This window comes from Rhinoderma darwinii, chromosome 9 (assembly GCF_050947455.1).
Source record: "Rhinoderma darwinii isolate aRhiDar2 chromosome 9, aRhiDar2.hap1, whole genome shotgun sequence".
Classification (NCBI taxonomy): Eukaryota; Metazoa; Chordata; class Amphibia; order Anura; family Rhinodermatidae; genus Rhinoderma; species Rhinoderma darwinii.
In genome coordinates, this window is record NC_134695.1 from 79,127,503 (window position 1) to 79,142,702 (window position 15,200).

The window sequence follows — 15,200 nt, forward strand, 5'->3', positions numbered from 1 at the left end:
AGGACATGAAGGTACAGGGATGGGGGGATGAGGACATGAAGGTACAGGGATGGGGGTTGTGAGGACATGAAGGTACAGGGATGGGGGGGATGAGGACATGAAGGTACAGGGATGGGGGGGTGAGGACATGAAGGTACAGGGATGGGGGGGTGAGGACATGAATGTACAGAGATGGGGGGGGGATGAGGACATGAAGGTACAGGGATGGGAGGTGAGGACAGCATTGGAGTTTATTACATTGGATTTGGCGTTGCAGGAGGAGATGATTGTGAGTTAGAGACTATTCATTAATGTGTTTAGTGTGACATTTAGCTCTCATCAGGGAGGTGCCCGGTTTCATGGCTGGGGTGTAATTATCAGTCTCCATAGGAACCCTCAGCAGTCAATAAGACCGGAGTCAGCATTGCAGCCGTCACCTGGCAGACCTCTATCCTCGTACAGACACAGGGGGCGGCCAAAGCCCCGATCACAAGAGCTTTCACATAATGACCAGTGATCGGTCTATATGAAGGTGCGTCTGATGGTCGCCGTCCCGCGGATCTTCCCTCACCCCCTGTCTGTTACTGTCTGCACTCACCATGCTGGCCTGGAAGGGAGCCGAGATCAGGGATTGATTGCACAGACGGATTGTTCTTGAAACATCGGTGAGAACTGGGATGTCACCAAAATCCACTTGACTGGGATCTACATGGACGATGGGCCCCTCCCCGGTGCACAGCAAATGAACTTCCTATGAAAGACAAAAGCGTGGTTGTTGTATATACAGCAGTGATGATGCGTCAGGTGCAGGTCTCTCTGTATAAGGGGTCTATACAGCAGTGATGATGCGTCAGGCGCAGGCCTCTCTGTATAAGGGGTCTATACAGCAGAAATGATGCAGCAGAGCGGCGGCAGCGCAGGAAGGCAGTAACTCAAGACACAACGAAGCCGTCGCTCCACAACTGATCCATATGAGCCGCGATATAGAGACATCATGTACGATGAAGAAACGTACGAGCGTTATCAGTCACCAATGGAAAAGCCGGCCCTGAGCCCTGCGGTCCGGTCACTCCGGGTGATGCTACCCGCTATTCTCTGCGCTCGTTTTATACATAAGATTGTTCGCAGACACATTAAGTCAGTGCCTCTGCTTATCTGGTCAGGGGTCCCCCATAAGACGGCAGCTGCCCGAGCCGTCACTTTTACAGCAGGGATGTAAAGTCAGCCTGCACATAGATGCTGGTCAACACATCTCTGCCAAGATATCAAATTATTGCATGTGTACACGACCGTGAAAACGAGCGCCGATCCTAGAGTCAGCTCATTGATCGGGGAGCACTGATTGGTTATGTTTGGGGAGGAGTGGCTACGATCGTTCATTCCCATACATTTCCATCATGTCGGCAGCACATCGCCCTGTTCACACAGATGTGTTGCCAACTAGCCACCATTTTATTAGCTGCATAAATGAGCCAATGAACGCTCATTTGCCAGATCATTGGCCCTTGTAAAAAGGCCTTTACTCTCTCCCTTCAACCAGGCCCAAATGGCAGGAGGTGCTTCCTGGGAGTGAGAACGTCTTTCAGGGGTCCCCCCACGGTAATAAGGTTGGGCATCACTGGTTTATGGGAAGAGCTTGGACGTCCCTGGTGCTGCAGCGGACAGTTTTTCAGGGTTAGGTTTGCGCTCCTTACCAGTGGGGGCTGAGTGCTTCCATACACCGCAATGCCAGCCTTAACACTCAGCTCCCCGGTCCTCTGGGTTCTCAGCACAATTGGCACGTCCACGCTGCTATGTTCTTCAATGATTCCGCATGGCATTGGGCTGTCGTACAGGATACTAGAGGAAGAATCTGACTCCTGCAATAGAAACGTGTAACCACCCATTACTGCCCGACATCAGGATTACACATTGCCCAGTCCGCATACCAGGGAAAGTTCCTATTCCTTATTCATTTGCAACGTTGTTCCTGCTTCCCCCCTCTATCTTCTCTCCACTCATCACTTGGATTGTGTAGAAAAAAATCCCTCCTTCTCGAGGCGCTCCTGTATATGTAAGGTATAATTCATGGTACCCCTTCAATTCAGGTAAGGAACGATCCACCCACTTCCCGTTTGGATACAATTTCAGATTTATTCCATATGTATAAAAAAACGGTAAAAGCAAATAAAATAAACCAATAAAAACAAAACTAGTGTGCTACGCGTTTCGACCCAGGACTTGGGTCTTCATCAGGCTTATTAGGGAGGGCGATGATGTACCTGTGGCAGGAAAACGTAACACCCCTTGAGGCTGCTGGGATTGTGCAGAGTCGCGGTCCGTTCATATGGGAACTGCAGGAAGCACCGGTTATAGGTAATGGCGTTGTTCTCCACAAACAATGGCGGCACCAAACACCTGAGTGACATGAGAGAACGTCAGCACCAGCTGCAGAAGAACCACGACACATGGGCACATCGTCCGACTCACCTGCCAGTTACTGGTAAAGCCAAAACCTCCTCTCCAATACCGTCCACGTCCACCACTAAGGCCAGCTCATACTTCTTCAAGCTGTTGGAGCACAGGGTCACCTAGGAATATGAAGCCAAACATTGAGCTGGTGCTCAGGTGTGTATAAAAGGGTGACGGGCACTGCCAGTCAGTGAGGGAGTCCAGTATTATACAAGCAATCACTTGTTAGGGCGCTACATCCGGGGTCTTGTATAAAATACAGGTTATATGGCGAGGAGGAATAGAAAAGCCTTCTCTGGGGGTGACAGGTCTTTGGAACGCTGGTGATATAATATATAATACCACACAAAGAGGAGAACGTGCGACAGCAGCGCGAGCGGGGGGGGGGGGGGGGCTGGAGGTCGTTCACCCCTTGGAGGAGGACAGAGCCCTGGAGTTGCACAAAGTCCTGAATCAGAGATTTCCACGGCGGAGAGCGGAGCTCATCTGTCAGCAATCTATGATTAATTTATCATCATTGTCCGGGACACGCAGGGTCACCTGAATCAATAGCGGGCGCACAGTGCCAGGGGCCTTGGCATGACTGAAGAGATACATAATGCAAGTAATGACACGGCTTAGCCACAGGTAGAAGGGGAGCCGCTGTCTGCACGTGTATTGTGTCAGACAGCCCGGGAAGCTGTCAGGTCTGAACTCCACGGCGCCCCCCGGTACTGCCAGCGCGGCACACATGTATTATTGAGGAGCGCACATCAGTCACGCAGCGATCACACCGGAGACTTAGAGGAATCCAAACTTTCTGGCCCAGATTCTCCTTTTCATTTTCAGAAACAGCTTCCTCCTGACAAACTCCAGTCATAGTATATAGACCAAACCAAAGGGAGTGTATCGGGCTAGTCATGGCCTCCGTGCTGCCCCCGTATAACAAGGACATACCACATAGATATCATCTGCAGATATCGGGGGATGCGGACTGGACACATTCAATTTCAACATGCCAGATCCTTTGTTCTACAATCAGATAAGCGGCTGCCAGAAACTTCCACCACTGCTGCTCTCTGTCCACAATACTACATGACAAGGGACTAGAGAAGATGGGGTGCTCTTATTTGCCCCATTTTAGTGTATATATAAGGGAGTCTGGAACAATTAGGGCATTAACTCCTTGCAGGAGACGGTCTCATCTAAACGTGACATTGTCTTTATAGCACAGCAGGGAGTCGATGGGAAATCTGCCCTCACCGGTTTGAGAATCCCTGACCTGGAGCACGCGGGGGTGTCAGCGTGACAGTGATTTAGGTGTCAGCCCCTTCCCTACGTGTCCCCTGTGCTCTACCTCTATGTCCAGGAGGCCCTGGGAGCGGATGGTTCCTGAGGAGGGAGTGATGGTGAATTCACAAGGTCTCCGGCCCCCGTTCTGTGGTCTTCTCCATGACGCTGCCCGGTTCTCTAGGATGTGATGGTGACTGGTGATACTCAGGTCTGCGCTCCCATCTCCGGGGACCCGCAGGCTGAAGCTCATGGGGACCAGAGACGTGTTATTGAGGGAACATGACAGAGTTTGTGGAAATCCTGCAACATAAACAACATTTTCCGTTATAAAAGCGACATTTCTAATCTGTGTATGTTACGGCCCCCCCTGTCTGCGGACGTGGACACGACACTCACCAAAAGACACATCCCCAAAGTGTAGGGCGGGCACGCTGAAGTGGAAGGTGGGACCGACGACGCAGCCCCTGCGGAGACACCACATAACGTATGATCAGCGCCACGAACACAGCCCAGCATCTACCCACATCCTCAGGGGCCCCTGACTGACCACATCACCTTATCAGGGGCCCCTGACAGACCACATCACATTATCAGGGGCCCCTATCTGACAGACCACATCACCTTATCAGGGGCCCCTATCTGACAGACCACATCACCTTATCAGGGGCCCCTGACAGACCACATCACATTATCAGGGGCCCCTATCTGACAGACCACATCACCTTATCAGGGGCCCCTATCTGACAGACCACATCACCTTATCAGGGGCCCCTATCTGACAGACCACATCACATTATCAGGGGCCCCTATGTTTCTTATTTTTGATGTAATGTTATCTACCTTACTACTAATGTAACATCATCAGGGGCCCCGTCCACAATAAAGTGGAACTCCTCCCTGAACTCTCCCAAGACGCTGCAGGAAAGCGAGATCTGGACTGCCTGGTGTCCATCAGGTAGAATAATCCCCTCACTAGGAGTGAAAGTGAAGCAGGACCCCAGGGCCGAGGTACGAGGGGCCAGGCTGAAGATCCCATCAATGGCACCTCGGTTTGTCAGGACGACCTTGTAGGAGAAAAGACAAGAAACAGCCCAGAGACATTAGTGGGGTTTATTCTGGAAAACTCCTGGGTAACGTTAGACAGAACCTCCATATTATACTATAAGGGTCTAACCTCGGGGGTCTTCATCAGCACTGGATGGGGTCATAAATACCTTCTCATTTACACGTCCAAGGACAAGACTGTGGGTACGTGTCGCTCTAATAGACGGCACACAGAGAGCGCTGGTAAGAAGCCAAGTGGCTATAAAAAGAGAAGTGAGCGGGGGAGAGACCTCAGGAGCAGCCGGACCACCAAGACAGGTGACGGCTGTGGCTCCACCAGTGCAGGGGGATGTGTGGGGGGACGGGCGGTCAGATGATACTGTATTATGTATTACCACTATTGTCCCCCTCCAGAATCTACAGATAGAACATATGACCGGTGTCGTCTCCTACACAAATCCGCAGGTGGAGGGAAAAATCACATCGAAAAAACAAGATGGCAAAACTGCAGGGTACAAGGGGCGGCTCTACATGATGGGGCGGCTCTACATGATGGGGGGCTCTACATGATGGGGTGGCTCTACATGACGGGGCGGCTCTACATGACGGGGCGGCTCTACATGACGGGGCGGCTCTACATGACGGGGGGGCTCTACATGACGGGGGGGCTCTACATGATGGGGGGGCTCTACATGATGGGGGGGGCTCTACATGATGGGGGGCTCTACATGATGGGGCGGCTCTACATGATGGGGCGGCTCTACATGATGGGGGGCTCTACATGACGGGGCGGCTCTACATGACGGGGCGGCTCTACATGACGGGGGGGCTCTACATGACGGGGCGGCTCTACATGACGGGGCGGCTCTACATGACGGGGGGCTCTACATGACGGGGCGGCTCTACATGACGGGCGGCTCTACATGACGGGGGGCTCTACATGACGGGGCGGCTCTACATGACGGGGGGCTCTACATGACGGGGCGGCTCTACATGACGGGGCGGCTCTACATGACGGGGCGGCTCTACATGACGGGGCGGCTCTACATGACGGGGCGGCTCTACATGACGGGGCGGCTCTACATGACGGGGCGGCTCTACATGACGGGGCGGCTCTACATGACGGGGCGGCTCTACATGACGGGGCGGCTCTACATGACGGGGCGGCTCTACATGACGGGGCGGCTCTACATGACGGGGCGGCTCTACATGACGGGGCGGCTCTACATGACGGGGCGGCTCTACATGACGGGGCGGCTCTACATGACGGGGCGGCTCTACATGACGGGGCGGCTCTACATGACGGGGCGGCTCTACATGACGGGGCGGCTCTACATGACGGGGCGGCTCTACATGATGGGCGGCTCTACATGACGGGGCGGCTCTACATGACGGGGCGGCTCTACATGACGGGGCGGCTCTACATGACGGGGCGGCTCTACATGACGGGGCGGCTCTACATGACGGGGGGGCTCTACATGACGGGGCGGCTCTACATGACGGGGCGGCTCTACATGACGGGGCGGCTCTACATGACGGGGCGGCTCTACATGACGGGGCGGCTCTACATGACGGGGCGGCTCTACATGACGGGGCGGCTCTACATGACGGGGCGGCTCTACATGACGGGGCGGCTCTACATGACGGGGCGGCTCTACATGACGGGGCGGCTCTACATGACGGGGCGGCTCTACATGACGGGGCGGCTCTACATGACGGGGCGGCTCTACATGACGGGGCGGCTCTACATGACGGGGCGGCTCTACATGACGGGGGGCTCTACATGACGGGGCGGCTCTACATGACGGGGCGGCTCTACATGACGGGGCGGCTCTACATGACGGGGCGGCTCTACATGACGGGGCGGCTCTACATGACGGGGCGGCTCTACATGACGGGGCGGCTCTACATGACGGGGCGGCTCTACATGACGGGGCGGCTCTACATGACGGGGGGCTCTACATGACGGGGGGGCTCTACATGACGGGGGCTCTACATGACGGGGGGGCTCTACATGACGGGGGGGCTCTACATGACGGGGGGCTCTACATGACGGGGGGCTCTACATGACGGGGGGGCTCTACATGACGGGGGGGCTCTACATGAAGGCGGGCTCTACATGACGGGGGGCTCTACATGACGGGGGGCTCTACATGACTGGGGGGCTCTACATGACTGGGGGGCTCTACATGACTGGGGGGCTCTACATGACGGGGGGCTCTACATGACTGGGGGGCTCTACATGACTGGGGGGCTCTACATGACTGGGGGGCTCTACATGACTGGGGGGCTCTACATGACTGGGGGGCTCTACATGACTGGGGGGCTCTACATGACTGGGGGGCTCTACATGACTGGGGGGCTCTACATGACGGGGGGCTCTACATGACGGGGGGCTCTACATGACGGGGGGCTCTACATGACGGGCGGCTCTACATGACGGGCGGCTCTACATGACGGGGCGGCTCTACATGACGGGGCGGCTCTACATGACGGGGCGGCTCTACATGACGGGGGGCTCTACATGACGGGGGGGCTCTACATGACGGGGGCTCTACATGACGGGGGGGCTCTACATGACGGGGGGCTCTACATGACGGGGGGCTCTACATGACGGGGGGCTCTACATGACGGGGGGGCTCTACATGACGGGGGGCTCTACATGACGGGGCGGCTCTACATGACGGGGTGGCTCTACATGACGGGGTGGCTCTACATGATGGGGGGGCTCTACATGATGGGGGGGCTCTACATGATGGGGGGATCTACATGATGGGGGGCTCTACATGATGGGGGCTCTACATGATGGGGGGCTCTACATGATGGGGGGCTCTACATGATGGGGGGCTCTACATGATGGGGGGCTCTACATGATGGGGCGGCTGACAAGGAGGTTTAGGGCACAGAAGGGAAGTGAGTGTCATGTGGGGGAGCACTAACCTCATAGTTGTGTGTGGACCCCACAAACACCTTCCCAATGTCCAACTCATCAAAGTTGAAGCGGAGTTTGGGCCCCAGACCTTCTCCTCGGATCCGCAGGGGCAGTCTTGTTTCTCGGCCTGCAGGAAAGACATGTACTGAACTCTCTGACGACCCCCACACATCCATCCAATATCATCATCCACACATTTCAGAATGGTCCCATAGGACAGGTACCTGTAATGTCACAGTAGATTGTCCGCTGGAATATCTTGGCAGCCGGGGGTTTAAAGAGCACGGTAACTTGTACAGAAGAGTTCGGCCAGACGTCCCCCTCCTGTCAGTAGAGATACAGAACAATTACATGAGATCCATGGCTGAGACCTGATGCCACTGACGCGGGGTCCCCTGAAAATGAAGCTGAATCTCTGTATAATGAAAAGTTCTACAATAGAATCTGTGTTTCAATTCCTCACTGTATTAAAGATCTCTGCTTGCAGTCAGTAACGGGAATACTTTAAACCTGCGATGTCACAAGGGCCCAACTCTTTAGAAGAGAGCGCCTTGATCCACATAATGAGCCCTGCAGCTGTGTGAGCAGGACTGGTTGTCAGCTGCCGGATGTAATTCACTGACACCAAGCTGAGATCTTGGTAATGGTGAAGAATGGAAGCCCAAAGGGGGAGATGTATTAAGACTACGCCAGTCCTAATAAAAAGCAATCTAGAGTAAGATGGGACAGATTTATTAATACATTGGTCACATATTTGTCTGTCCGTGCGACACTGATGAATCCTGCGCCAGCCGCAGCCAGCGTCGTGATGAATCCTGCGCCAGCCGCAGCCAGCGTCGATCTCTACTATAATTGCTGCCAATTTCTGGCATAAATGATAGTAAATGTGTCAGGCCGCAGCGCCACGCCCACTCCTGCTCAGCTACGATCATAAAAACTGACGAGGACAGCGGAAATGATCCACAAGTCGCATTCTGTGTGACTTTTGGGCCATTTGTGACATTTCTACGACAGAAAACTGGTGAGAAATGTTGTCTTTCAGAATTGACCGACATCTTCATTATACAAACCATTCACTCACATAAAACCAGTCAGATCTAAGGGCCGTCATCTGCTCCACGGGCTGCCGGAGCCGGTATATACTGCAGCCCCCCTGATTATGCAGCGATGACGGGGTGCCCCGCAGGTCCCCACTCCTGGACAGTGATTTAGTCGTGAATTTCCCGCAGTTTTCACCAATCTCACACAGATAATTTGCGGACTCACCACGGGCTCTATGTCAAACACTGTATCTGAGAATAACATGGTGTCGCTCTCCGCTACTTTCCGGCGGTTGTGAAAGGTGCGGCTGAGGAGCGAGAGACTTTCACGGAGACTGGGATCTGCCCTACATTCATCCAAGAAGCGGTCGCTCTCCTCCTCTTCCTCAATGAGCAGATCAGAGCAGAATCTGGAGATTAGAAAGAGATAATGGGAAATACAAATAGAAGATCCGACAACAGCAGCTTGCTGACTGCTTACAAAATGATCTGTATTTAAAGCAATAAAGATTTATTACACGGGAACGGACTATACAGAGGATGGAGCGTCACTTTTCTACGAAATATTACATTGACATTATGCAGAGGTGCTTGTATTACATCTCACGTGGAGGAGGAACGCTCTGCACATTCCACAGGCTGCAACTGTTGTAGAACTACGTATCCCAGCATGCCGTGCCAGCTCAAACCAAAGCTTAATCACTACATCATGAAACGTTATGCAACTTTTTTATAGACTTGGTGTTTCACTGTCTTGCTATTTTCACAATCTCTGCTTGCTGTCAGTGACTAGGAATATTCCCTGGCAGGACAGAGCCACTCCGGACGCTGGCTAAGTGAGGACACCGGCACTGACTTTGCTCTTAGTTAAAGTGCTTTCTTCAGCACAAGATTATTCATCTCTGGTTAATGTCATTAAAAATTGAGAGGAGTGGAGAAGTCTCTCAGCTGTGGCCCTCGGGGGCAAACACTGGCCCAGTTGTAGAGTCTGCTTTAACTCTTACACTTCATGGAGGATTTGGTAAGATGTATTATTTGCCCCATTAATGCGGTTTAGCGTTGGCAGGCGGCCTCTGTAGACGTTACTGTCAGCGCTGGATCCGGCTGTTAAATATTAAACTGGTGAAGAGCAATTAGTGCAGAATTGCCACTTCTGATTACCGGGTACAAACACGCAGGACGTGCCCGCGTCTCCTATTACTTTTACTTTCATGTAGTCAGTGGCGTGTTGTCATCTTATATAACTCAAACAGACATGTCATTCTGCAGACTGGCAGCGCCACACAGGGAGATTAACCCCTGCCACACCTAACGGCTACAGGTGAATATCTGCGTGACATGCCCCAGGGGTTAGGGGCTCCCCTGAAGTCTGTGTCTTAGTCCCCCAATCTGTGTGTTATTCTTTGCTGAGACGAGACAATACAAGCCCCCCCTTGACATTACTGGCTTGAAACACATGTATAGAGATGTAATGAGACGAAACTTTGAGGATATAGATCTATACATTACTGCATAAGACGACTCAGCCGACCAGCACCTACAGTCTCACCAGGGCTGTGTATACATGTCTGTGTGTGTAGCAGTGGTCGCATATACACGTGTGCTTTACTGCACTGGGAATGTGTATGAGTGTGTCAGCACAGGGCGCATCAGTGTGTCGGCGCAGGGCGCATCAGTGTGTCGGCGGGGGGGGAACATCAGTGTGTCGGCGGGGGGGGAACATCAGTGTGTCGGCGGGGGGGGAACATCAGTGTGTCGGCGGGGGGGGAACATCAGTGTGTCGGCGGGGGGGAACATCAGTGAGTCGGCGGGGGGAACATCAGTGAGTCGGCGGGGGGAACATCAGTGAGTCGGCGGGGGGGAACATCGGTGTGTCGGCGGGGGGGAACATCGGTGTGTCGGAGGGGGGAACATCAGTGTGTCGGCGGGGGGGGGACATCAGTGTGTCGGCGGGGGGGGGAACATCAGTGTGTCGGCGGGGGGGAACATCAGTGTGTCGGGGGGGGGAACATCAGTGTGTCGGCGGGGGGGAACATCAGTGTGTCGGCGGGGGGGAACATCAGTGTGTCGGCGGGGGGGAACATCAGTGTGTCGGCGGGGGGGAACATCAGTGTGTCGGCGGGGGAGGAACATCAGTGTGTCGGCGGGGGGGGGGGACATCAGTGTGTCGGCGGGGGGGAACATCAGTGTGTCGGCGCAGGGCGCATCAGTGTGTCGGCGCAGGGTGTATTACCTCTGCTTCTGCCGCTCCTCCTCCTGCTGAGAAGCAAATTCTTTCCACTGGAAGTGCGCAATGATGTCACTGCGATTGTAAATAGTGACTGTCCTCTGATTGGCTAAGGACAGGAAGGTCTTTTCAATGGTCAATGAATTTTTGTCTAGTCGCACATTCATGTCGGCAGCAGCTCCATATAGGCCGACACGAACATCCTCACCTGAGGAAAGACAATAAAGCCCAGTAAATGTCATTCAGATCATTATATGATTTTATATATATAGGCAAAAAAGAAGAGCAGCAGCAGCAGCACCAACAACGAAAAAAGTTATATCCGGGTGTGCGACAAGTTGTCCTGATCCTTGGGGTAAATAGAATATTCAAAAGAAGATCTTGCAGCACTCTTGCTCGAGAAAGGTCCTAATGCAGGACTGAAACGTTGCACTGCCTCATGTTGACTGAATAAATTACATTTTCTTATATTCTACCGGAGTGTTGCAAGATCTTCTTCTGAATATATATATAGACAGCACTGCCTCCACACCCCACTGTACACACATTACTGTGCAGCTCCTGGAGTCCCGGCACAGTCTCAGTCACCGGATACTCATCATTTATCCCAACAAGTCGACAGGTTGATGTTAACACTGATAATGATCATTGTCAGATAGAAAACAAGCCGGGTCACCGATACCACAACAAGCAGTAACGTGAGAGACCATCCCAGCTCATTGTCCTAGTCTACATCTACCCGTGTCCCCCTGACCTCCCATGACACATTACATGGACTCATTGTTCTAGTCTACATCTACACGTGTCCCCCTGACCTCCCCTGACACATTACATGGACTCATTGTCCTAGTCTACATCTACCCGTGTCCCCCTGACCTCCCATGACACATTACATGGACTCATTGTTCTAGTCTACATCTACACATGTCCTCCAGACCTCCCATGACACGTTACATGGACTCATTGGTCTAGTCTACATCTACCCGTGTCCTCCAGACCTCCCATGACACATTACATGGACTCATTGTCCTAGTCTACATCTACCCGTGTCCTCCAGACCTCCCATGACACGTTACATGGACTCATTGTCCTAGTCTACATCTACCCGTGTCCTCCAGACCTCCCATGATACATTACATGCACTCATTGTCCTAGTCTACATCTACCCGTGTCCTCCAGACCTCCCATGACACATTACATGCACTCATTGTCCTAGTCTACATCTACCCGTGTCCTCCAGACCTCCCATGACACATTACATGGACTCATTGTCCTAGTCTACATCTACCCGTGTCCTCCAGACCTCCCATGACACATTACATGGACTCATTGTTCTAGTCTACATCTACCCGTGTCCTCCAGACCTCCCCTGACACATTACATGGACTCATTGTTCTAGTCTACATCTACCCGTGTCCTCCAGACCTCCCATGACACATTACATGGACTCATTGTCCTAGTCTACATCTACACGTGTCCTCCAGACCTCCCTTGACACATTACATGGACTCATTGTTCTAGTCTACACATGTCCTCCAGACCTCCCATGACACGTTACATGGACTCATTGTTCTAGTCTACATCTACACGTGTCCTCCAGACCTCCCATGACACATTACATGGACTCATTGCTCTAGTCTACATCTACCCGTGTCCTCCAGACCTCCCTTGACACATTACATGGACTCATTGTTCTAGTCTATATCTACACATGTCCTCCAGACCTCCCTCCCCTGACACATAACATGGACTCATTGTTCTAGTCTACATCTACACGTGTCCTCCAGACCTCCCATGACACATTACATGGACTCATTGTCCTAGTCTACATCTACACGTGTCCTCCAGACCTCCCTTGACACATTACATGGACTCATTGTTCTAGTCTACACATGTCCTCCAGACCTCCCATGACACGTTACATGGACTCATTGTTCTAGTCTACATCTACACGTGTCCTCCAGACCTCCCATGACACATTACATGGACTCATTGTCCTAGTCTACATCTACACGTGTCCTCCAGACCTCCCTTGACACATTACATGGACTCATTGTTCTAGTCTACACATGTCCTCCAGACCTCCCATGACACGTTACATGGACTCATTGTTCTAGTCTACATCTACACGTGTCCTCCAGACCTCCCATGACACATTACATGGACTCATTGCTCTAGTCTACATCTACCCGTGTCCTCCAGACCTCCCTTGACACATTACATGGACTCATTGTTCTAGTCTATATCTACACATGTCCTCCAGACCTCCCTCCCCTGACACATTACATGGACTCATTGTTCTAGTCTACATCTACACGTGTCCTCCAGACCTCCCATGACACATTACATGGACTCATTGTCCTAGTCTACATCTACACGTGTCCTCCAGACCTCCCTTGACACATTACATGGACTCATTGTTCTAGTCTACACATGTCCTCCAGACCTCCCATGACACGTTACATGGACTCATTGTTCTAGTCTACATCTACACGTGTCCTCCAGACCTCCCATGACACATTACATGGACTCATTGTCCTAGTCTACATCTACACGTGTCCTCCAGACCTCCCTTGACACATTACATGGACTCATTGTTCTAGTCTACACATGTCCTCCAGACCTCCCATGACACGTTACATGGACTCATTGTTCTAGTCTACATCTACACGTGTCCTCCAGACCTCCCATGACACATTACATGGACTCATTGCTCTAGTCTACATCTACCCGTGTCCTCCAGACCTCCCTTGACACATTACATGGACTCATTGTTCTAGTCTATATCTACACATGTCCTCCAGACCTCCCTCCCCTGACACATTACATGGACTCATTGTTCTAGTCTACATCTACACGTGTCCTCCAGACCTCCCATGACACATTACATGGACTCATTGTCCTAGTCTACATCTACACGTGTCCTCCAGACCTCCCATGACACATTACATGGACTCATTGTCCTAGTCTACATCTACACGTGTCCTCCAGACCTCCCTTGACACATTACATGGACTCATTGTTCTAGTCTACACATGTCCTCCAGACCTCCCATGACACGTTACATGGACTCATTGTTCTAGTCTACATCTACACGTGTCCTCCAGACCTCCCATGACACATTACATGGACTCATTGTCCTAGTCTACATCTACACGTGTCCTCCAGACCTCCCTTGACACATTACATGGACTCATTGTTCTAGTCTACACATGTCCTCCAGACCTCCCATGACACGTTACATGGACTCATTGTTCTAGTCTACATCTACACGTGTCCTCCAGACCTCCCATGACACATTACATGGACTCATTGCTCTAGTCTACATCTACCCGTGTCCTCCAGACCTCCCTTGACACATTACATGGACTCATTGTTCTAGTCTATATCTACACATGTCCTCCAGACCTCCCTCCCCTGACACATTACATGGACTCATTGTTCTAGTCTACATCTACACGTGTCCTCCAGACCTCCCATGACACATTACATGGACTCATTGTCCTAGTCTACATCTACACGTGTCCTCCAGACCTCCCTTGACACATTACATGGACTCATTGTTCTAGTCTACACATGTCCTCCAGACCTCCCATGACACGTTACATGGACTCATTGTTCTAGTCTACATCTACACGTGTCCTCCAGACCTCCCATGACACATTACATGGACTCATTGTCCTAGTCTACATCTACACGTGTCCTCCAGACCTCCCTTGACACATTACATGGACTCATTGTTCTAGTCTACACATGTCCTCCAGACCTCCCATGACACGTTACATGGACTCATTGTTCTAGTCTACATCTACACGTGTCCTCCAGACCTCCCATGACACATTACATGGACTCATTGCTCTAGTCTACATCTACCCGTGTCCTCCAGACCTCCCTTGACACATTACATGGACTCATTGTTCTAGTCTATATCTACACATGTCCTCCAGACCTCCCTCCGCTGACACATTACATGGACTCATTGTTCTAGTCTACATCTACACGTGTCCTCCAGACCTCCCATGACACATTACATGGACTCATTGTCCTAGTCTACATCTACACGTGTCCTCCAGACCTCCCATGACACATTACATGGACTCATTGTCCTAGTCTACATCTACACGTGTCCTCCAGACCTCCCTTGACACATTACATGGACTCATTGTTCTAGTCTACACATGTCCTCCAGACCTCCCATGACACGTTACATGGACTCATTGTTCTAGTCTACATCTACACGTGTCCTCCAGACCTC

General features: G+C 52.1%; 1 protein-coding gene across 1 annotated transcript in view; it reads right to left on the bottom strand.

Moving 5' to 3' along the window:
* HYDIN (HYDIN axonemal central pair apparatus protein) overlaps positions 1-15,200 on the bottom strand; it is a 35,914-nt gene that overhangs the window by 14,959 nt on the left and 5,755 nt on the right. The window contains exons 7-17 of the mRNA XM_075836798.1: positions 10,952-11,153; positions 8,945-9,128; positions 7,903-8,002; positions 7,687-7,805; positions 4,543-4,766; positions 4,099-4,166; positions 3,767-4,002; positions 2,449-2,549; positions 2,241-2,376; positions 1,674-1,838; positions 578-730 (exon numbers count right to left, since the gene is read on the bottom strand). Of these exons, the coding sequence (XP_075692913.1) occupies positions 578-730; positions 1,674-1,838; positions 2,241-2,376; positions 2,449-2,549; positions 3,767-4,002; positions 4,099-4,166; positions 4,543-4,766; positions 7,687-7,805; positions 7,903-8,002; positions 8,945-9,128; positions 10,952-11,153 (1,688 nt within the window). The remainder of the gene's footprint in view (positions 1-577; positions 731-1,673; positions 1,839-2,240; positions 2,377-2,448; positions 2,550-3,766; positions 4,003-4,098; positions 4,167-4,542; positions 4,767-7,686; positions 7,806-7,902; positions 8,003-8,944; positions 9,129-10,951; positions 11,154-15,200) is intronic.